General features: G+C 41.8%; 1 protein-coding gene across 3 annotated transcripts in view; it reads right to left on the reverse strand.

Moving 5' to 3' along the window:
- Positions 1-10,483: 10,483 nt before the first annotated feature.
- The window catches only part of LOC114146729 (kinesin-like protein KIF21A), a 33,025-nt gene continuing 19,742 nt past the window's right edge, over positions 10,484-23,766 (reverse strand). For 2 of the 3 annotated variants that reach the window (XM_028021036.1, XM_028021038.1), the window contains 24 exons: positions 22,940-23,051; positions 22,677-22,865; positions 22,386-22,585; positions 21,546-21,653; positions 21,388-21,456; positions 21,149-21,294; positions 20,936-21,080; positions 19,887-20,081; positions 19,674-19,775; positions 18,094-18,259; positions 17,804-17,824; positions 16,873-16,936; positions 15,914-15,968; positions 15,597-15,811; positions 15,256-15,429; positions 14,798-14,830; positions 14,118-14,254; positions 13,958-14,042; positions 13,775-13,864; positions 13,525-13,683; positions 13,284-13,401; positions 12,522-12,692; positions 12,241-12,437; positions 10,484-12,150 (listed from right to left, as the gene is read on the reverse strand). In XM_028021036.1, coding sequence (XP_027876837.1) covers positions 12,093-12,150; positions 12,241-12,437; positions 12,522-12,692; positions 13,284-13,401; positions 13,525-13,683; positions 13,775-13,864; positions 13,958-14,042; positions 14,118-14,254; positions 14,798-14,830; positions 15,256-15,429; positions 15,597-15,811; positions 15,914-15,968; positions 16,873-16,936; positions 17,804-17,824; positions 18,094-18,259; positions 19,674-19,775; positions 19,887-20,081; positions 20,936-21,080; positions 21,149-21,294; positions 21,388-21,456; positions 21,546-21,653; positions 22,386-22,585; positions 22,677-22,865; positions 22,940-23,051 — 3,009 coding nt within the window. In that variant the 3' untranslated portion in view covers positions 10,484-12,092. The remainder of the gene's footprint in view (positions 12,151-12,240; positions 12,438-12,521; positions 12,693-13,283; positions 13,402-13,524; positions 13,684-13,774; positions 13,865-13,957; positions 14,043-14,117; positions 14,255-14,797; positions 14,831-15,255; positions 15,430-15,596; positions 15,812-15,913; positions 15,969-16,872; positions 16,937-17,803; positions 17,825-18,093; positions 18,260-19,673; positions 19,776-19,886; positions 20,082-20,935; positions 21,081-21,148; positions 21,295-21,387; positions 21,457-21,545; positions 21,654-22,385; positions 22,586-22,676; positions 22,866-22,939; positions 23,052-23,766) is intronic. The other variant, XM_028021037.1, reaches the window with a different exon arrangement.

Raw genomic sequence — 23,766 nt, forward strand, 5'->3', positions numbered from 1 at the left:
AATAAAAAATATTACTTAATATTTAAGTATTTAGTCATTATTTCAGCTTGACTCATTCAGAACTGCTCTGATCGTTTTCACAGCAACGATCAGAAGCAAGACCTTGCCCCAGAAGTCCAGTGAGCTCACTGATGAGGTCATAGATGACATCATGTACATCGCAATAGATCAAAGAAGTTCTAAAGATTTAATGTGTTGCCTCCAACATTGAGCCCAAACAGTTTTCAGACCAGAAGCCAACAGCCAAGATGAAGATCCGCGATCGCCTTAGGGCTTTTAAGGAAAAACTGCGTTTCCACCCAAAGGCGATTGTGGAGAGGGAGGACCCACTAAGCCCCATAAAGATGACGAAGAACATGAGACGCCTTGAACGAGACTTCAGACCTGTGGCACACCTTTTTAAAAACCTGTCTGCTTTGTCCAGCTGGCGCTCTGTGTACATGACAGCCTGTTTTTTCTGTCTGTACATGTGCACAGTGTGGTTTAGCTGGACATTTTCCTCCATCGTGCTCCTCTTGATTCTCCAACTTTCCACAAATTATCTAATTTCCAAAGGCTGGAGGATCACGAGGAGCATTATACCCGACATGTGTGAGCCAGGGGAACATCTGAAAGGCACAGGTTTCTTACAGATGGTCCACTTGGCTTTCGATTCTGCTCACAAAACCCAGGAGCTTTTTGGAAACATGGCCGACACGCTTGAGAAGATCAAAAATCTGTGCATTTGGGTCCGGCCAGAGCCCACTGTAAAGATCTACGTGGGCCTCTGGCTGGCTTTGATCTTCTCATGCGTGTTGCCATTCCAGCTGCTGGGTTTTATCATAGGTGTTTCTGTAGGGATCAAGTTTTTCATCATTGACTTGATCTTTGAAAGGTTCCCGAAGCTGCGGCAGCGGTTTAACACCCCCTACAACTTCTGGGCTAGTTTACCCACCGACCTGCAGCTGAGGGAGCCCAGAAACACCTTGTGGAGCAGATGGATTGCCGCGGCAAGGGCCCGATGGAGCTCGGCCCGAAGGAGCATTTCTAATGCTCTTCTCGGTGCCAGAGAGAGGCGTTTTCTCCCTCAACGCTGGAGGAAACGCTCTCGTTTCATTGGGACCTTGCAAACGTGGCGATGTCGGGTTAGGAGAAGGTAGCGGACCAAAGTGTGTCCCAGGTCTGTCTGGACGAGGGCAGCAACTGGTTTTGGAAAGGCGTTTCAATGGCAAGGAAGAACCGGCAGATGTCTGTGGGAAAAGGTAAGAAACGAAGTCACACCTAACGTTACGGTTTCTCCAGCCCCTCCTCTTCAACATGATCAAGGAGCTTTTGGAGAGGAGCTAAAAAATAACAAATTCGGAAGATGAATGAATCCCAGAACAAATCATCATTGACCATGTGAGGCTGGAGAAATCTGACTGGGACTGAACATTTAACCTGATGTGTTCAGTTAAATTAAATTATGGGATTGAAAGGTAAAAAGATTTGACAGGTTTCCTGTTTGCAGGTTTCTCTCCGGGTGCTCCGGCTTCCTGCCACAGTCTGAAATTAAGACTGTTTAGTTAATTGGCCTCTAAATTGTGCTTAGGTGTGATTAAAACATTTCTTTTCTTTTCTTTTCTTTGAATAAGACATTTGCCTGGGTCTGAATTCCTGCCTGGGTTCTTCTGTCTTTATGGGGTTTGCATTTTCCCCAAGTGCATTAGTGGGTTCTCTCCGGCTTCCTCCCAGAGTCCAAAAAAATGACTGTTGGTTTATTTGGCTTGTCTAGTTGACCTTTGCCCCCTCTCTTCAAAAAGTAGTTTCCTGTTTGCAGGTTTCTCTCCGGGTACTCCGGCTTCCTGCCACAGTCTAAAATCACGACTTTAGTTAATTGGTCTCTATATTCTGCTAAGGTGTGATTAAAACATTTCTTTAATTTTCTAAAATGTGGATTGCCACAGCAAGATGGCTGCCCCTTGCTGTGGTAATCCATCTGCTCAGGAAGGTGTTTCTGGGCTCCCTAAGCTGCAGGTCGGTGGGTAAATTAGCCCAGAAGGTATAGGGGGTGTCAAACCGCTGCCGCAGCTTCGGGAACCCAGCCTCGGCTCTTCTGTCTTCATGGGGATTGAATGTTCTCCAAATGGGGCCAAAACTATCCATCCATCCAGCAAGGGGGCAACGTTTGTGGCGCAGGAGGCGAATCCCTGAAGGCCAGTCCGGCGGACAATGTCGGCGCAGGGGCCGGACCACCTGGAGGCGACGAGGGAGCTCTGGGACCACCTGGAGGTGAGGAGGGAGCTCTGGGACCACCTGGAGGCGACGAGGGAGCCCTGGGACCACCTGGAGGCGACGAGGGAGCCCTGGGACCACCTGGAGGCGTCGAGGGAGCCCTGGGACCACCTGGAGGCGACGAGGGAGCCCTGGGACCACCTGGAGGCGACGAGGGAGCCCTGGGACCACCTGGAGTCGTCGAGGGAGCCCTGGGACCACCGGGAGTCGTCGAGGGAGCCCTGGGACCACCTGGAGTCGTCGAGGGAGCCCTGGGACCACCGGGAGTCGTCGAGGGAGCCCTGGGACCACCTGGAGGCGTCGAGGGAGCCCTGGGACCACCTGGAGTCGTCGAGGGAGAACCGGAGGGAGCACCAGGAGGCGGAAAATCTGAGGGTTTCCATTGAGGAAGCTGAGCCTGGGGACTCTGTGTTGGGCTCTTCAATCTCTGGGGACGATGTCGCTGAGGTGCTTAAAAAGCTCCTCGGTGGCAGGGCCCTGGGGGTGGATGAGATTCGTCCGGAGTTCCTTAAGGCTCTGAATGTTGTAGGGTCGTGTTGGCTGACGCGACTCTGCAATATTGCATGGACATCGGGGGCAGGTCCCCTGGGTTGGCAGATTGGGGTGGTGGTCCCCCTGTTCAAAAAGGGGGACCGGAGGGTGTGCTCCAATTACAGGAGTGTCACACTCTTAAACCTCTCTGGCAAGGTCTATTCAGGGGTCTTGGAGAGGAGGTTCTATTGGATAGTTGAACCTCGGATTCAGGAAGAGCAGTGTGGTTTTCGTCCTGGTCGTGCAACACTGGACCAGCCAAGGTGTTGAGGGGATCCTTTTTGGTGGCCTTAGGATCACGTCTCTGCTTTTTGTGGATGATGTGGTCCTGTTGGCTTCATCAGGTCGTGATCTGCAGCTCTCGCTGAAGCGGTTTGCAGCCGAGTGTGAAGCGGCTGGGATGAGGATCAGTGCCTCCAAATCCAAGTCCATGGTCTTCAGCCAGAAAAGGGTAGAGTGCCTTCTCCGGGTCGGGGGTGGAGGGGTGGGAGTAGGAGGTGTCCTGCCCCAAGTGGAGGAGTTCAAGTATCTCGAGATCTTGTTCACGATTGAGGGAGAAGAAGGGAGCTGGAGATCGACAAGCGGATTGGCGCAGCGTCTGCCGTCAAGCGGGCGCTGTACCGGTCTGTCGTGGTGAAGAGAGAGGTGAGTCAAAAAGCGAAGCTCTCGATTTACCGGTCGATCTACGTTCCCACCCTCATCTATGGTCATGAACTTTGGGTCATGACCGATAGAACGAGATCACAGATACAAGCGGCCGAAATGGGTTTTCTCCGTAGGTTGTCTGGGCTCTCCCTTAGAGATAGGGTGAGAAGCTCAGTCATCCGGGAGGGACTCAGAGTAGAGCCGCTGCTCCTTCACATCGAGAGGAGCCAATTGAGGTGGCTTGGGCATCTGGTCAGGATGCCTCCTGGACGCCTCCCTGGTGAGGTGTTCCGGGCACGTTCCACCAGGAGGAGGCCCCGGGGAAGACCCAGGACACGCTGGAGGGACTATGTCTCTCGGCTGGCCTGGGAACGCCTTGGGATTCCCCTGGAGAGGGAAGTCTGGTCCTCCCTTTTTAAGATCCTACCTCCAACCCAACCCAACCCAACCGTGAGTGAGTGAGTGAGTGAGTGAGTGAGTGAGTGAGTGAGTGAGTGAGTGAGTGAGTGAGTGAGTGAGTGAGTGGGTGAGTGAGTGAGTGAGTGAGTGAGTGAGTGAGTGAGTGAGTGAGTGAGTGAGTGGGTGAGTGAGTGAGTGAGTGAGTGAGTGAGTGAGTGAGTGAGTGAGTGAGTGAGTGAGTGAGTGAGTGAGTGAGTGAGTGAGTGAGTGAGTGAGTGAGTGGGTGGGTGGATGGATGGAGTAAAAATATTGTAGCGATAGTAAAAATAGGTAGTAAATACATAAAGATATTTATCATTTTTAATCTGTTCTTCAGGTTCAAAATGTTTTTTATCCGTTTATCTTCACAATTTCATGGAACTTCTGTAGAAATGTGATTATAAATGCTAACATTAGCATTAGCTGCTACATGTTTAGCATTGAGCCTATTTTAGGCTAGCATAGCTTTCTGACAGGCTAACTGCTATTAGCACAACTTGAACACACTGGTCTCTCCCAGCATCCAATCAGATCGTGGCGCCGCAGGCCCAGGTAGAGCAGCCTGCGCCCCTCCTCACTCCTCTTCCTCACTCACACATTGATCAGATTTTCTCATTTAATCTGGTGATAAAATAATTTAAACCGGAAGAATCAAATTCACATTTTTTATCATTGATTATTATTGTTATTATTATTATTGTTATTATTATTATTATTATTATTACTAGTATTATTTGTTTTGATCTGAGCTTTTCTCCACCAGGTGGCTTCAGAATAATTAATAATTTAGATTTTTTTGCATTTTTTTATCTGACATATTAATAAAAATCTGGATGTTTTCAGGTTTATTCCAGTCAGGTGACTTACCTGCTGGGTAAACAGAAACAAAATCCTGACCTGCCTGCTGGGACGAGTTTAATGTTCACTGCAGTCCAATCATGTTAGAATAAATGTTTTTATTAACCATAAATTTGTTGATTTATTACTCAATTGATTGATTGATTGTAAATCAGGATTTTCTCTCTGACTGATGGATGTTTCATCATTTTGGTGTTTAAATGTTGGTGGTTCTGTTGCTCTGGGTCAGGGCCGTGCAGAGACCTATGGAGGGGCCGGGGCTCAAATTTAAAAAAGGGGCACATTGAACAAAAACTCCTTACAACAACATAGCAACAACCCATATTAATCAAGAATCTAATTGGATCCTACTGTATCATTGCCATCATGTGGGGAAATGCAAAGCAAATCTAGTCTATATTTTCCCCAACAGGTATAAAGTTTCTGTTTCTGCTGCTGACAGTCCTGGAGATCTGAGCTGATCTGAGACTGTAGCTGTTAAACAGACCAGAGGAGAGAAGGTCAAAGGTTATGAAGCTATGAAATAAGAAACTTTGCTGCCATTTTACTAATTAAGTACTAATAATATCTATTTAACCTCTAGAACAACCTGGCTGCAGACTGATTTATAGATCAAAAAGCTCAAAGGGGTTAACTCTATATAATAGTTTGATGTTAAACGTCTAGATCTAGAATTATAAGACTGGGATATCAAGGCAAAGAAAACTCAATAGCTGCTGGTAGGGGCCATTCAGGGGCCTCCAGACACTCAGGGGCCCCTAGAAATGGTTTACTTGTAACACAGACTGTAGATCTAAACCTGTAGCATCATTTATAGAGAATGACAATGTTATTACATTTTATTTAATGATGCATGGTGTGTCAGGATGTAGTCTGCAGACACTGTTCAAAAATGGTCAGGTTTATGATTGCCAAGTGCCAACATTTCTATCTACTAATGGAATCGACAGCCACTCTGCACATTGTTATTTACTTACCCCTCAGTGCTGTGACAAGGCAAAAACAAAAGACTTGAGACTCGACTTGGGCTCCTGGTCTAAGGCCAAGTATTTGTCTTTTGTAATAAAGAGTGGAAGGAAGCTTGCATTTGAGTACAAACTAAAGTTCCTGCGCATGTTTTACTGTGAAAGGATGCACTCGGTTATTAGCCTGTGACATTGGTGGATAATGAGAGGTTAATGGCTCAAAACAATCGGATCGTGTCGCCTGCAATTTTGTGGCTAGCTTAAAAACTAACAAAGGTCTAAACCCGTTTCAGTGCAATACGTCACGAAGAAGTGGAAAAACTGTAGGCAGGGATAAGCAGAAAGAAATTCAACTTTAGCAGGTTTTAATTTCTTTGTATTATCTTTACTACAAAACAAAAATATTTATTTAAGTTTCTAATCAGATAAATATTACACTATTTGTAAAGTATTGTAAAGCAACCTTTAGTATATTTTTGCATGCTGAAGTAAATTTTAAAAGATTTAAACATAACTGTTTAATAGTCGTACTCCTGTTTATTTCTTATTTATTTTTTCTCGATTGCATTGTTTGGTTTGACCTATTTTCTGACGGTACAAACACCTGATGAAGCTCGGGGCGTTTCACACCGGTGAGACTTTGGAAAACGGGGGCTTCAGCTGGAGAAACGGAGTAAATTTGTAAAAAAAAACAACAAAAAAACAATTGTTTTTGCTTTCCTTCTAAACAAAATTATTGGAGAAAGCAAATAGGAATAGAACCGACCAGGAAGAAACTCCAAAAGCATTGTTGCCTGCATTGTTTTGGAGGCAGCAAAACATGGTAGGAGCCTTAATATGGATCTCCTAATGAACAAACTGAAATCTTTGAGTAGTTCATTCTGCTAAAAAAAAAAAAAAAATCCCTCAATTTGAGATTTAAAAAAAAAACAACTCACATCTTTAGATTCCTCTACAGCTCACCCAGGCCTAATTGTTGCCTGGATAGAGACGATGTTGCTGCACTCACTCATTTACTCGGCTCAGCTGCAAAAACCCCTCTTGATTTAACAGGCACTGACACCTACATATTTATTACTGATGTGCAATTACACAAAGAGATCCACTGCAGATAGACAGTTCCATTCCTAGAGCGCCATCCTGTCAGCTGGAGCACAACGCTTGACCTGCTCACTGTCAGCCGTTTCTCTCTCAGTAACATCCCCCCCACCTGATCATCAGTATTCACATCCCACCTCTTTCTTCGCGCTCAAGTTTTTGAACGTAAAATTTGAAAGACACTCGCGACATTACCACGTTTCTTAAGCCCTAAAACGGTGGGGTTTTATTTCGCAGATTAATCGAAACAATGACGGTTTTTTTCTTTACACCTTTATTGAGACATGCGAGTCGAACGTCTTCCAGTCGGTGTCTGATGAAAATGCTCTCCGCAGATGGTTTGAAATTCCCCGATTTTTCTTTTAATACCATAATAGCTTAAAGTATTACAAAACAGAATGCTTTTTTTTTTTTTGGCAATATGGCCTTTGAGCCTGCCAATATATGCATGCCCTATCTATTTTCCCCAAATATTGTCCTATTGGTATAAGACAAAACCAGTAGCTCAGAGAACAGGAATGATTATGTAGAAAAGTGAAATCCTTCCTAACTCTCTATTTGGCTGAGTTAGCAGGGGATGCATATTTTGGCACAGCAAATTATGAGCTGCCGATATTTGTCTTAAAAGTGTGGCGTGCATGTGTTTTTCATCCCAGGGTGAAAAATTCGGAGACTGACCTTTGTCTGCAATTACTACAATTACTGTGATTGCAGCAAACTCACTTCTGCATCCTGTCGAAAAGCACCACCCCACGGCATGATGCTGCCACCACCACGGGATAGTGTGTTCAGGTCGACATGCAGTATTACTTTCACATCACAAGTAGCGTTTCGCCTGAAATTCGAAATGTACAATTTTGGTTACATGTGACGTATTAACTCCGATTTTTACACAAAATCCTTTTGATGTTCGTATCAAACTGTTGATAAATGAGACAAAATGCGAGAAAAGAGGCGGCAGAAATAATTTAGCGAGGTTTTGTACCTCCCAATCTCTAGCAATATCTTCAACACACGAGTTGTACAAGATGAAGCCAAATCTCCTCCTCCGTCGTTACACACAGGGAAGAATCAATATTGATCGTATTCTATATAAATGCCTGCAGCGGTACAACTCCCGTTGTAAAGGCAGATTTAACGGTGAAACAAGAGCGTCTGGTTAGACCAATGGATCACCAATCAATGTGTCCACTGAGCATATTAGAGGGGGACATATTATCCAAAAGGACTGTACACTGCGCCACTATTAAATTGGAAGGGAAACTTCCAGCCCACGCAGGCCGTCTGAGAAGGAGTTATTGATTTCTTGGAAAAACTGATAATAAAGGTTATGTTCCAGCAGTTAGGCCATTATTTAGTTCCTCCACATACTAGGAAAAACAGCTGCCAAGGCACAAAACCTGGTATTTTTCTAATAAAACTCTTTTAGAAATTAGGTTTTTTTCTTCTTCTTCTTCTATTGTTAGCCAGAAGATAAAAGTAAACAAAGTGATTCATGACAGCTTTGACAAGAAAAGACCGGACAAAATTTACACCAGAACACTAAGTTTAATGAATGAATTGAAATGAGAAAATTAATTATTGTAAAAAATAAAAAAAGTACATTGTTTTTCCCACCCCATTATTTTTTCTCTCTTTTTTTTTTAAAAAAACTTCTACGAGCATGATATAACTTTTTTCACAATATTCTAATTTTGTGAGACATCGAATTTTTGGTTTTCATTATCAGTGAGCCGTAATTGTAAAATTTACGAGGACTAATCTGTGTTCGATAAATTAAGAGTGTGAGTTTCAGTTTCCAAAATAAACCAAAATATCAAACTTTTTTCCACAGTATTCTAATTTCTTTGAGCTGTGCTCATATATATTACACATAAAGCAAAATCTACACAAAGGAGTCTTGATCGCCTTCTGTGGATCTCTAGTTGCTTGGCAACATCATGTTGGGGGTCCGTATGACTGTGTAGGTTTTATTCATGTACGATCCACGTGCTGCTCCATAAAAACATGCGATTCTATTCTGGTTCATCTGATTACAGAATAGCGCAAAGGTTCCTTTGGGAAGTTTTAGCGACAAACTGACGGTGAAATTAGTTGTAAGGAAACCCAGTTTGAAACATTTGGTTCAGTTCAACAATTGATTGTTGTTGTTGTTGCTTTAAAAGAAGCCCACAGTTGACTAAAAGCAATCCTGTTTAACTCCAGCTGCTGTGTTAAATCTCAGCAGTCAAACATGGCAGTGAGAGTGTGATGCTATGGGGATTATTATGCCGATTCAGAACCTGGAGAGATTTTAGGAACATAAATGGTTACACAGGATTTTTTATTTTTTTTTACATTATTTTTACGGCTTTTTATTTGTAAAAAAAAAAGAAATTCGCAATATTCTTGAGTCCTTAAATGGGCAGTATAAAGTAAAAAAATGTAAGCTTCACATCATGTTATAATGTTATTGCCTCATCAAAAACATGCCTTGAGTGTTGCCTTCATTCTTTTTTGCACGTTGCAGAAATCGTTTAATCTCCCCGTGGCAACCATTCGGCTGTACAAAACGCCTGGGTGGACCTAGCCCCGCCTACGAAGGCACAGCTCCTCCTCACTACGTGGCTGGAAAAAACATTATACTGCCCTTTTAAAGCTGCAATTAGTCACTTTTATGATCAATATAATTTTTTTATATACTTGTTGAAATGATCACTATGTCATCACAATATGAGAAAAATAATGTGTGAAAAAACCAACCTCCTCTGCCTTCGCCATATGATCCTACCTGCAGAAATACACCACGCTCTATCTGAAATAACCAATCACAGCAAGGAGGAGGGGCTTAGAGCTGTCCTTCAAGCTCATGTGGGTGCTACTCAGTTTGCTAATAGTGGGGAAGTAACTTACCTTTACAGGAAAATTGGTTAGCAAAACAGCAATTCCTGTCACTGCTGTTCATGCTAGCTAGCACCCTAGCAGAGAGCAAGGAGGTCGGCGTGAGATTGACAGCGCTCCTGTGTGAGTATCCATGCTATTTTAATTGAAATCCCACTCTTGCTTAAGTCTTGAATGATAGACAAGCTGAGAACTCCAGCGGACTGCCTTTTATTTTATTATTATTGCACTGCCTCTAAAACAGAGCATCGATGTTCATTCAGTTTATGAGCTGCTTGGTGATGTCGTACATCACGAACGCAAATCTGCTTCTAATTCTGATGGCTTGAAAATCTCGCACCTTAAATATGAACCACTTAAATATCACGGCTGTTTTGATTTGTTATGCCCTGACAAAAGCAGGCTGCATTAGTATTATTATTATTTTACCTGAAAGCACTTATTAGGAGTAATGCTGTAAAGCAGAACAGTCTGAGTAGCTCTGGGTCAATGCGATTCTTCCAAGCAGCTGAACATTAAATATTGATCCTTCCATCACTCATCACATTAGCTTTCGCCTTCAGGTGGAGTTTCTGACCCCTTTTGACCTGTCTCTGTTTTTCCCCCTCCCGTTGTAATCTCAGATATAATATTTCTACTTCAGTTCTAACTTTAAGAGGAATTGAATAAACGCTCATTTTCCTTGTAAGTCTTACAAATTCAAGTATTTCTTTGTAGAAAGACAGTAAGTGAAGGGAAAGTCTGCCTTCCTCCTCAGTCTGTTATTAAAGGAACAACACTGCCACCGTGTGGTCATCTCACACACTGCTACACGGTTACAAAGCACCTTTTTTTTTTATCACAATTTATTTACACACTGTATCTGATATGGCCATTACAGGAGAATCAGCGGACGAAACAACAAATATATTTACACAATAAGCTTAGCTTTCAGCTCAACTTAGAAAATTAGAGGGAGTCTTCACATCTCGAGTTGCCTCGTTGATTAGTTAGTATTTAAGTTCATCTAAAGCAAATTACTCAGTCATTGGTACAGAAAACCATGATCCTCAATGCAATCTGTGCTAGACAGCGCTGCCTCTAAAGAAGAGCGCAACGTTATCAATGCATCAAATTTCGACGCTACGTTATTTACTCGATCTTTTTCCAACGAAGGAAAGTCCTCAAAAATTCACATCACAAAAATAAATAAATCAACGTACAGTTCAGGATTTGTGACAGGCACTGAATAAACAACTGATCAAAGAGGAATCCATCCCATCGATTCTGTGCAAATCGTCGTCTATGACACGTAGGACGATATAGATTGAACAAATGTACAGTCACTAGTGATGCAGACGTAATGGATAGTAATCTCGGATTTAAGGGGGGAAAAAATAAATAAATAGTGGCCTTTCAGAGCTCTTCCAAACATTTGATTCCGTTTGCGGTAACTGATTTCGGTTTTTGAGCAGGTCGCATTTTCAGCAGACAAAAGCCAAACCGTACCACGAGGAAACGAGTTCAGACTTGCCTCAGATCACAACCGGCCTGTCCTTGAAGTTCAGATGTTAAATAACGTGAAAGAGCATGATTCCAAGTTGATAGATTTCTCAAGATTGAAAAAAAAAAAAAAAAAGACTCTGCAGCCTTAATGAAAACAACAAAGCCAAAGTTAACAAGTCAATATTGTTTGCAAAACTAATTCAAAAAGGTATTAAAACTCTTAGGCTGTAAGGCTAATTACCATTTCAAATTAAGCTAATTATCCCAGAGGGACACATTTTAATTTGAGCCTTTCATGCTTTCCTGAAAGCCTGAACTGTAAATATATCTTGAAGTAGTGCTATTCTTTTACCCTCCAATAAACAACAGAAAAGAAGAAAAAGAAATTGGAAAAACATGCATATTGATAGTCCTTAAAGCATGTTTTTTTTTTTTTTTTTAGAGATTTTCAGTGTTTAACTCCGGCGCATTTGGCAGTTACAGCTTCGTAGCAAATCTTCAGTAGTTTGGTCCTTTAACTGGGAACAAAAACATCACAGACACACTCACACACACACAAAATGACCTGTTCAGCATTGTCGGGAAGACATGTCACACATCATCAAGACAACACACAGAATGCGATCACAGCAAACCATTTCCTTAATGCAGCTTCTTTTCTCTCAGCAGCTTTAAAAAGACTCCCTGATCAACAAAACAAACCGTTTTGTGGCCACTGGAACTTTAGCATAGACTTCCAAGGCTTCCTTAAGTTCATGGTGAGTTGTTCTGACCTAAAATATTAGCTACCGTTTTCACCTACCAACTTACTTCATCTAAGTTGGTATTCCTGACACAGATCCCTGTGGGACACCAGCCATGGCTCAACACCTCAAACTCAAAGAGTAAAGCTAATGTTGACAAGTAAACAGTCCAATGTATGTGGCAAGAGGCTGGGTGTCAGTGACTCCCATCCTCCACGGAGTTCTTTGCTTCCCAGATTTTCACGGTGCGGTCACTATAAACCAAAAACAAAATAAAATAGTAAAACAATAGGAAACGGTGAAAACATATAGCACTTGTATGAGGATTCGATCGAGTGACTTACTCTGAAGCTGTGAACAATTGGGTGCTGTTGGTTGCCAAGCCGTTGATGGGACTGTCGTGTCCCTGGACTTCGCCGAGGGGTGCCAGTGAGTCGGCGTGCCAAAGGCGAAGCAGCCCACCTCTGCACCCGCTGAGGAGCACCGGGGAGCCCGGTACGACGCCCAGAGCGCTAACCCAGTCTGTCTGGGCGCTGACCGACTGTTGGGTGACGGACGACACAACCAGCTGTTAAATCCAGATTATATCGACTCCACGGATATCCAAACCGCGACATCGTCTCACCTGGACAAGCGATTTGCTGGCCATGTCCCACTTCTTTATGTAATAATCTCTGGAGCTGCTATATATGGCGTCTCTGTGAACGGCCAGAGACTCCACGCTGTCCTGGTGGGCGGGGTCAAAAGTATAGCTGGAGCCGACGCTGCCCTGAGCACCTTCGGTCACCTCGAACATCTGGAAGAGCAGAGAGGCTTAGTGAAGACCGATCTGATAACGAGGGGTGTAACGGAGAGATTCAGAAAATGTGGGTGCACCCCCTGGAGGGGCACTCGGTACCATGATGCTGTGGTGTGAAAGGGAAAAAATTTTCCCTTTGAAAGTATTGTTTTTGTTTGTTTGTTTGTTTTTACATACAGTAAAGTTTGTTTGAGTCAAAAATAAATATAAGTTAACCAATTAATTTGTCTTACAAGCATATCTATTTTTAATTATTAAGTTCCATGTACAAAATGGACTTCATGGTTCTTAAAAGATAAACTATTTTTTCTCAAAAAACTAGATCTCTTTTTGACGAAAAAAAAGGGTAGGGAATTCATTTTTCAATTTTCCTTTTTATTTTGCGTCACTTCAATAAAACTTGACCCGTATCTTCCCGAGGTTAGCACCAATGTTTTAAGAAAGTACTGCCCTTGTCAATCTTAGTCAGACTTTTACTGTTTTTAGTTAGTCTCACTGGGAAGCAAGAAGCTTAAAATGTTAAAAAAACAAACAAATAAAATGTAAATACAGAAGATATTCTACTCTAATATTAACAATAATAATTACTTTGATATGATGGTCTTTGGAGCCGGTGAGAACGACGTCCTGTCCATGGCCCAACTTTTCAACGCTTAGACACATAACGGGTCCCAAATGGCCCGTCAACTTTCCAGTAGACACAAACCTTAAGAGAGCGCAGTTTAATTAGTGCTTTGAACAAACCTTTTGATGGCAACATAATGAATTTGAGCTGCTGCAAATAGAATGCATGACTGAAACTCTTAAAGCGTGACGTTCGGCAGCGTACTTGCGAAGGTCCCACATGCGGACGGCGTTGCCAGCGGCAGCGTACAGGAACGAGCCAGAATTGTTGAGGGCGATCTGGTTTATCTGACTCTCTCCGGGTGGGATAGATAAACTCCTAGCAGACGAACACGTGTCCCCCGACCCCACCTGGCCTGATGATCTGATATTCAAAAAAACAAAAACAAAACAAAAAACTCCTCTAATAACTAGTTCACTTTTGATTTTTCTCTTGCATGAGCTTGTGAACTCACGTGAGCGTACGGATACACTTGGCGGAGTCTCTAATATCCCAGACCTTGATGTAAGCGGTGGAAACGGTGAAGACGAGACTGGAGGTGTACCTGTGATGAAAACAAATAATTATTCAGGAGAGAATGCAATTTTTCCAACGATTATCATCAAAATAGGTCATTTCTACACAAAAATCACAATACCTGACTGAGACGACGCTACTGGGGTGATCTGCGAGGGACATAATCTCCTGGCCCGTCACCAGGTTCCAGACCTTGCAAGTCCGATCTGAGACAAAGGTTGTCGTGCAATTTTAGGAGAAACACATCGACTGACTCTGCTGTCGCGTTTTTCGGTCCTTACCTTTAGAGCCAGTAAAAAGTAGGTCATCCGTTGCGTCCACGCAGAGAACAGGTTTGGTGTGGCCTTCAGCTACGTGGATGCACTGAATCCTGGCGCCGCGGCTGTTCTTAGGAGCCACCACTGGATTGATCACACCTCTGAAAACAAGCAATGCAGAATAACGAAATACAGCCGTTTGTCATTTTGACTGACATTTTACTAACTAATTGCTTGAAGATGCCAAGCTATGCAGAGATAGTCATAAAGGTCCCTCTTTAATAATTAAATTAATACAACGTTTGTTTCTTTTGATTGGTTGTTCAGAAGTGAATATGGTTGAATTACATTTGTGGCTTCAGTGATCAGCTTTATTTAATCCTGCCAATAGATTACATTTTTTAAATAATCTTTTGTTGTTTAAAAAATATATATAATTCAGAGAAATATTCCAGCCTATCTTCTCCTGACTTATTTGAAATTTTATTAGAAAATAACTAAAAATAAAATCTGATCAAATCAGCAACAAAAACAACTTTAGAACCAATTTTCCTTTTTGCATTCTTTAATCTTGTGGCATCCATGACAAATATTGATGTAATTCTTTTGCTGTCACACTAAAGTCTTTACTTTCCACTTCGTTGTAAACAAAAGGACCAAACAGAGAATCTAACATTTGATTAAAACCGTTTATAGTACATTACCTGTGTCCTTCAAATACAGGGGATTCATCCTGCCTGAGAAAACAGGACAATGTCAAATGTAGTTACATCATGGTTCAGCTAACCTAGCATTCTTGCAAGCTGTATTTTCTAGCTTAATAACATAAAAAGGAACAGAGCTGTAATGTAATGTATAACATTTCCTATCATTTGTGTGTAAAGAAGGTTGTATTTTATATTATGTAAACAATTCTAACATTTAAAAGTATAATTGGAACATAAAACTTTTGAATGCTAGCATGCTAATTTGTGCAAAAGCTTCGGTAGCTTCATATTCTACTTGTGTTCAATTAAACATAGATAAAATGTGAGCATCTTTTAGTACTGAAAATAGTTTGTATTTATATTGACAAGAAGCAGGCTGCATAAACGTGGAGCACGGCTAAAAAAAAACAAACAAAAAAAAAACATTAGTTAGTTTGAGTAATATAGGTTTTTACATCGATTTGTATTCGCTGCCTTTAGTTTTAGTTTCCGTGGCGCCCACTGATGGTATCTGTGTGGGGGTTGCCATGGGAGACACGATGGGGCCTTTTTCTTGCACCTTCCTTCGGTTCAGAGGTGAACGCTCCAGCTGCCTCCTCTCCACCCCCGTAGGTGATCTAGATCCAGAACTAAAGACAAGACAACTTGTCTAAGAGCGTAAAAAAAACAACAACTTTTTGATGCTCTTATTTTCTTTTCCTAAGCGTCATGCGTTCCCAGACTCCGTACAAGGAACTCTCTCTGTTTCTCTTTGAGATTCCTGCCCTCCTCTGAAAAATATTGCCTCTGAACTTACATGCCAGCTGGCCTGGCAGACAGCGCAGACGGAGAAACGGCTCGCTCGCGGTCCGGGACATGACCAGCTGCCTGACCCCACATGTCCGCCGGCCCTTCCAGGCCCTCGGCGAGGGGCAGCAGAGGGGCCGGGAAGTCTCCGGTGGGGGACTCGCAGGACAAATCCCCACTGCTAGCATACAGCAGCTCCATCTGGGTGGTGGTCCGCCGTCGAGCCTGAGGAGCCAGGATGGGTTGAAATATAAATAATCCAATTCACCAAGAGCTGCTGGCCAATCCTGCGAAATGGCGGCTTTAAACACATGCATGGTCGCCTACCTTGCTTCTCGGCTTTGATTCGCCACATAGCTTCATTAAATCTGACGACAGCGTGCTGAAAGGTAAGACGTGGAGCAAGTTAGAGAAGTTGACATATAAAGAAATGATGCAAGGCAGTTTTTCCCCCACTTTAATTCAGTATTAAAATCTAAAATTTAGGATTATATTGACTCGAATATTCCGGTTTTCACTTTTCCGTATCTTGCCAAACCTTTGCCAAACATTCAAATCCTGTTTCTTAAAAAAAAAGAAAAAAAAGTACAATTTTAAAGCCTGAAGCTGCGTACATATTTTATTGGGATTTTATTTCACTGACCAACACAAAGTATCCTGTTTACTGTAAACACTTAAGTACAAGATCCTATAAAAAACAGAAGTTCTGGATTTTTGTTCTGTAATTTTGATAACTTTGTGTTGAATTCCTTTCGAGATTTCCACAGACTTGTCATAGTAGTGCTTTGTGTCACATTTCAGGCCCAGCTTAAAAACCTGTGAATCAGTTAGATCTGAATTTAAAGTTGTCTAGAGACCAGACAGGTAGTGAAATGGCCTATTTGTGATTTTAATGTGCACTTATTGAGCCCAAAACCAAAATACACGAAAAAATCACAGCTGCTATGTGGCCAATCCAAGAAAAACACTGTCAACTGAACATATGTCAAAGTGAAAACCGCTGTACTTTATTATGAATCAATGGACTTTTGTCATTTAGAAAATGGAGGATGGGTATAATTTGTTGTTTCAAATTGATTGGGCTGACTTGTATTTTTTATACGACTTGTATCCGTTGAGTCTGATGTCAAGCTGCAAATTCATAAATGAAGAGGAAAAACAAAAAGGAAATGCAAGATGAAGTTCGTAGAATAAAAAGAAGTACACAATTTTCAACTATTTTTAGATATGTTTTTTTGCAAACCTCAGGGACACCGTAGCTTGTTTGTTTTTTTTGTTTTATTTACCTGCCATCTGTAGCTGGACTTGGAGTGGACTCGTCGCTACTGCTGCAATCCCCGTTTTCTGCAGCTGGAGGCACAAAACACACACACGTAAAGCATTAATATGTGTGTGTGTGTGTTTTTATTTCATCCAAAGGCAACACCTATGTAAAAACACTGCAGCTCAACAGTGACGCCATCTTCAGCAGCTCAGGACAAAGTCACAAAGGTGAAAAGAGGTCATTGGGTGTAGGATGAAGGGAAAAAGCGTAAGTGACAAAATATTCAAACACAGAAAAGCAAAAAAAAAACAACAACACACACACAGTTGTGGACACAGGAAGTGCAGTCGGTTTAGATTTTTACTGCAGTTAAGTTTTAGTCCTGAGATGGGACTGGACCAGGAAGTGGCTGGCGAACCATGCACGTTACAGCAGAGTTACACGACGCGGGTTAGTCTAATACAGATGCACACTTCAAGATTTCTTCCAATTTTTCATCTATATACTGTAACGAAAAATAGGAAAAGGAAACTTTTAAATAAGTTCAGTACTGACTTAAACTTTGGTCAGAAATCACAGAAATAGAATAAAATATCTAAAGTTAAAGGATAATTTTTTAACTGTAGCGCTCCGGAGAGGTCCTTTTCAAATAAATGTAAACATTTTGTGACAAATGCGGCTTAAAAAATGTTTATATATATTTAAAAAAATAAATAATTAGACGCAATGGAGAATTTTGTTCAAACTGAGTGAATATAGTCAAAATGCAAGTTTGATTTATGAAATATTGACTCAATTTATTCTTCTCCTCTACAAGACAAGTTTATTACAAGGCTTCTTCCTTATTTTTACTCATTATTATTTTTTTGCTTTGATGGAAATCATGCAGTGTGCACGTTCAGCACCTCGCTCTCTCAAACACAGTCACATTTCTATTCGCATCTCTGACTCACCTGGTAGCAGGAACCCTAACTCTGAGATCACACCAACACAACAGAAAAAACAAAACAAAAACAAAGACAAACAGAAATTAAATCAAATCCAAAGCAGACAAATCGGCTGCGCTTTAATTTGTACTCCTAATGTTTTATTTCATTTGTTTGTTTTTCGCTACTTTTTGAATTGGGAGCGTGCAAAGTAAAGCGCAGGCGCTCGGTTAAAATCAAAAGATGATTGTGGAGAGGTTGATTGTGCGTCAACGTGTTGCCGGGTCGGCGACTGGGCGCGCGCTGGCGTTTCCAACCTTGCAGGGCGCTGCCCAGCAGGGCGTCCAGCTCTGGGTTGATCTCAGCCTTCTCCTTCAGCATGTGGAAGAGCAGCTGGTTCTGGGTGGCGCTGTTGACCTCCGTCTGCTTCAGCCGCCCCTCCATCACCTTCAGCTGGGAGTCCTTCTGAGCCGCCTGCAGGCCCTGAAAAAAAAAAAACCCCGATGACATAGAGAGCGTTTTCGAGCGTTTCTGGTTCCTGGAGCTGAGGCGTTCTCTCATCAGACCAATTAGATTTTGTATCAAGTCTAATCTGATGGACTTCATTCAAACAAATTGATCCAATTAGACTCGCTCGGCATTTTATCTAATCGGGAACCATGGCGACGAGGAAACAAAATCCAAACACATAAATAAGAGTGAATATTCTCAATAGAGGTCAGAATTAAATGAAAAACAGTACATATAAAATTATTTATACATATACTGTATATGAGGGCTCATATTGACGTGGCTGTCCTAGTTCAGGTTCTCTCTACCAGGGCCGGATTTACAAGGATGCAGGCCCCTGGGCTGGAATCTGTTTTGGTGGCCCATCCTTCCATTAATGTAAATTATAATGCATTAATATGTCGTCCTATACATAAATTGATTAATTGTAAGTTTAATACGTCCCCTGAGCAGTAACTCCAGGTTGAGCCCTGAAAATAGTTACTATAACTTCAGAATTTTCAATTACGTGATCATGGCTTATAGTCATAAAAGTCCCAACAAATTATTACAATTCATCTGATATGGTGCTATTTAATATAAAATATATTATATTATCCAAAAAAATAATAAACAATTGGGGCGCACCAAAAATTGCAGCCCTGGGCTACTGCCCCTGTAAGCCCATTCTGAAGGCTGGCCCAGCTCTCTACCAATAATATAAAACTCTTACAAATTGTGTATACAAGGTATAAAAAGCAACAGGCCAGTCACTTTTATGTGTATGGCTAAATACATCTTTTATGCCAAAGGTTTCTTTAGCAATATTTTTACAGACTTCTAGTGAACTACTTTTAATTTGACTATTATTCCCCTAATCACGGTGCTGCCATCACCGTGTCTCAGTATAAATCTGGAAACAATGAGTTGACCCCCATTTATACTTTATTCTGGGAGTCATTATGGTGCAGTTTACAGTGGTGTCCCCAAGAGGGTGACCAGGGGGGCCATGGCCCTGGCGCTAAAAAATACTGGTAAATTCACACAAAGGCATACAGAGTCTTATTCAATCAAGAAACAAACGTAAAACCCAATAAATAGATAATACACATGATCTCTTTTACTACTTATTTCTTTAACCTGTGACACCCCAGATTTTTTACTGGCACGGTCTGGCCATCACTACAGAAATTTTCTGGGGACGCCACTGGCTGTTTGGTAAATTGGAACAGGTCTGCCTCCATTCTCATGAGTATAGTTGGGAAATTTCCATTTTGAGTCAGTTTTCTTCCACACAAAAAAAAGAATATGGAAAGAATCCCTGCATCTATTGAATAATTCAGAAAGCTGGCCAAACATTTTTTGACAGCCGGTGGAAACAAACAGTGGCAGGAGGATAAGCAGGCACCTTGCTTATGGCCATGGACACAAAGTTGTCCAGAAGGAAGCGGGCTTCCGATAAGCTGCAGGAGCTGATGACGGCGGTCACATCCACAGTGTCTCCTTCCTCCTGAAACCCGCAATAAAAACACATTCAAGAAGTGGCTTTAATGGAAGCTCAACAATGGACCTTCAATATTCAACTGTTAAGCTAATAGTTTACTAGCATAAGTCCCCTCACCTTGGCCTCCTCCATCTGCATGATGTTGGCCTGGCAGTCGGCGATGCTGTCGTTGATGTAGTCGATGTTGGCGGCCAGAGACTCCAGCTCCTCGTTCAGGGAAGCCAGGGAGCGGTCGGCGTCGGCGCCGTCCGCCGCCAGCTTCTCTCTCTTCCTGGACACACGCTCCCACCGCCTGGTCAGCTCCTCTCGTTGCTGGAGAAGCAGTGAGAAGACAGGTTAAGACAACGCGCCCTGGGTTTTTATTTTATAATAAGTTATTGTGAAGTAGAAGGAAAACAGTGAATGCCTCTCAATATATATATATATACAAGTCTGAAAAGTGTGGCATGCTTTTTTTTGCCCACTTTACTCTGACATCTAAGGAAGCCCTTTCCTGCCATTAAAGAAAGAAAAAAAAAAGCCAAACAAGAAGTCATAATTTCAAGTTCAAAGTCATAGTTATAAGATTCAAAGTTATAACTTTGACTTTACAAGTCATTATTCAATCATAATTTCAACTTTCAGTTAATTCAGAGTCATAATTATGACAGTTAAAATCATAATTATGAGATTCATTCAAAGTCGTAATATCAACTTTCATTTATAATTTTGACTTGTCAGAATTTCAACTTTTAGTCACAATTATAAGTCAGTGAATTTCAACTTTCAATGCTATAATTTCTAGGTCATGGTTATGAGATTCGATGTCACAATTTTGACATTCTAAGTCACAATTATATGAAAATTAAGCAAGATTCCTAAGAGAAACAGACTTTCTGTCATAATTCTGACTTTTAAAAAATCATATTTTTTTATTCTTGTATTTTATGATTTCAAAACTCAAAATTAGGACTTTCTGTTGGGCTTTTATATTTTCTTTTGTGGCAGAAATGGGCTTCCATAGATCTCCCTAAATAAACCTAAAGTGACTATATGCCACTTTGTTGGTGAGTAACATAGAATCCCAATGAAACACATAAACAAGAGTTATTTTAACAAGTTCACTGTAATTTCATAGTCTTACTTCCCCTTCTTCTACTTTCTTGGACTCATTTCCCCACCGTTACCTTGAGAAGGCGGTTCATGTCCATCTCCATGTTGGAGATGGTCATCCTCTGCATGATGATGTCACTGACGCGTCTCTCCAGAGACTGCCATTTGGTCCTGGCCGTGCGGTTCAGGTGAACGCCTCCCCTCCGTACTGGGGAGCTCCTGAAAGAAGAGGCGACCAAGTCAGATCCCCTGAATTCTGATTGGTGGAGTGGCTCAGGTGGGCGCACCTCGCTCCGTTCAAAGGGCTCGCTCCGGACGTCTGCGGCCGTCCCGGTGTTACCCGGGGCGAGGCTTCCTGAGCGAACTCGGGCGAGCTCAGCTTCCTGTTCGCCTTCCCCGACACGGGCCTCACCTGTCGCCTCAGAGCCGTCACCTGCAAACAGGAAGGAGGGGGGGGGAAAAAAGAGGAAATATTCAAACCTGGTCGTGTTTTTAAATTGGCTTTCTTAATGACGGCCTGGTTAACCTCTTCGTTCTTCCTGCGAAGGATGAGTTCCTGTTGTCGTTTCTGGGCCTCCAGCTGCCTCACTTGGAGCTGAAACAGGAGTTAAGTTTAGGTTTCAAATATTTTCATGTTTTCCCATTAAACCAGTCTTCATTTCTGAGGGCTTCAGTGTTTCTTGCCTCCGCTCTGCGCTGGTCCTTCTTCAGAGAGGCGATCTCTCTGTTCCTCCGGCACTCTGCCGCTCTGCTCCTCTCCTGCTGCTCCTTCATCTGACGCATCAGCGACACCTGGTGGACAGACACGTCAGGACTAAATTCAAACCATGTTAAAAATGTAATTAGTACGACAGAGGGCCATACTAAGAAAAACAAATAAAATTATGAGAAGAAAGTCATTTTATGAGAATAAAATCATAGTGTTAAGAGAATAAAGTCACAGTAATACAAGTCAAATATTACGAGAATAAAATTGCAATGATTCAAGAGTAAAATCTTACGAGAATGAAGTCAAAATAATGCAAGAATAAACTTGTAGTATTAAGAGAGTAAAGTCATAATATCACAAGAATAAAGTCGCAAAAATTTGAGAATGAAGTCATGATATCAGGAAAATGAAGTCGAAATGAAAATGAAGTCAAAATAATATGAAAGTAAAGTTGTATTAACATTAGAATAAGGTCATGCTAGAATAAAGTTGAAACAATAAGAGGATAAAGTAATAATAATATGAGAATAAAATCATAATATGACTATTCTTGTAATACTACCTCATTCTCATTCACATTTTTTTCATGTACGACTTTTCTTGAAATGTTATGACTTTATTCTCATATTATTGCAACTTCATTCTGGTAATATTGCCTTATTTTTGTAATATTATGACTTTGTTCTTGTATTATTTCGACTTTATTCTCATATGACCTCATTATCAAAACATGACTTCATTCTGGCAGTTTTATTTTCTCGTTTCCTTGACGTAAATTAAAAGGAAGGCAGAATGAAAAGCGGGAAGACCATTACTTTGGTGTTCTTCATCTCTGTCACGTCCTGCTGCAGCTTCTTCAGCTGCTTCTCGTACTGCGACTGGTTCTTCAGCAGGCGGGCGTGCTCCTTCTGGGCCGACTGCAGCTTCTGCAGCTCCTTGTTCATGCTGCTCAGCTTCCTCTCGTACTCCACCTTGATTTTTTTGGCCTTCTCCTCTGTGCCCGACTCCACCGAGCCTGAAAAGAGAAAAGAAGAAAGAAATAAGAAGCTAAAAAGAAATATTTTGGACCCAGTTTTCGGGACGTAAAGCTGCAGCCTCAGCGTTACCCATGTTGTGCAGGACTTTGTCCCGCTCCAGCTGCGTGTCTCGGATCTTGTTCTGCAGCATCGTCAGCTTCTGCTCGTACTGCTGCTTCAGGGTGTGGAGGCGCCGCTGGCTGTTCTCCAGCTCGTCGATCAGCTTCTGCTTGATGGCGATCTCGCACGTGATGTTGGCCAGGTCGGCCTGCACGTTCTCTGCGCGGAAAAACGCGGCCGTCGAAAAAAGTTCCATAACCGTCGCGTGGGAGTTCATCGCTAAATGATCTCACCTTTCTCGTCCAGTTCCTCTGAGTCGGAGCCTTCGGACGTCTCCTCTCCTTCCATATCGAAGTCCTCCTCTTCTCCGTCTGCGTCTTCTCCGTCCTCGAGGCCGCTGGCCTCCTACAAAATCGGGGAAAAAAACAAAATCGCTACCGCACTAATACGCAACAAGTCAATTAAATCGCACAGTATATTGAAATGAAATCAATGATTTCCACTAGGACAACAATCGCTAAAGAAGGCAGAATTTTTAAAAGACGCCGCAAACATTTGACACCTTCTAGAAGTAGTTAGTTTGCACTTTTTATTTATTTACTTTTCTTGAAAAATCCAGAGTTTGGAGTCATTTTTGGTGGTACTCTTCCCTTTTACCTGTTTTCCCTGTCGTAGCAGAATGATTCATATTTCTTTACTCACAATTTGGTCTGCAGAGACTTTATAATTCATTTTAATTATTGCTGTTTTGGTTGTTTTATTTTTTTTATATATATTAAAAAAAAATTTCCAGTCCCAGTGTTAAATATTCTTTAGAAATTAATATTCTATTATTCTTATTATCAGTTGAAAACGGTCTCAAAATAACATTTTGGGATAAAAAAGGTATATTTGAATTGAATTTTTGATTCTTTTGCTTGTAGATGAACCTCCACTTCAAATTGGGTCGGTGGGTGAGTTCAATACTCGACCTCAGAGCGTGTGAAAAATGAATATGAAATGAAGAAATGAAGTTAAAAAAGCCATCAAAATCTCACAACAATTTATTTAAAAACGCGCTTAGCAAATCCTGCAGTTCATCTCTCACAACAAGAAACAGAACATCTCAAAATAAGAGCTC

This window comes from Xiphophorus couchianus, chromosome 6 (genome assembly GCF_001444195.1).
Source record: "Xiphophorus couchianus chromosome 6, X_couchianus-1.0, whole genome shotgun sequence".
Lineage (NCBI taxonomy): Eukaryota > Metazoa > Chordata > Actinopteri > Cyprinodontiformes > Poeciliidae > Xiphophorus > Xiphophorus couchianus.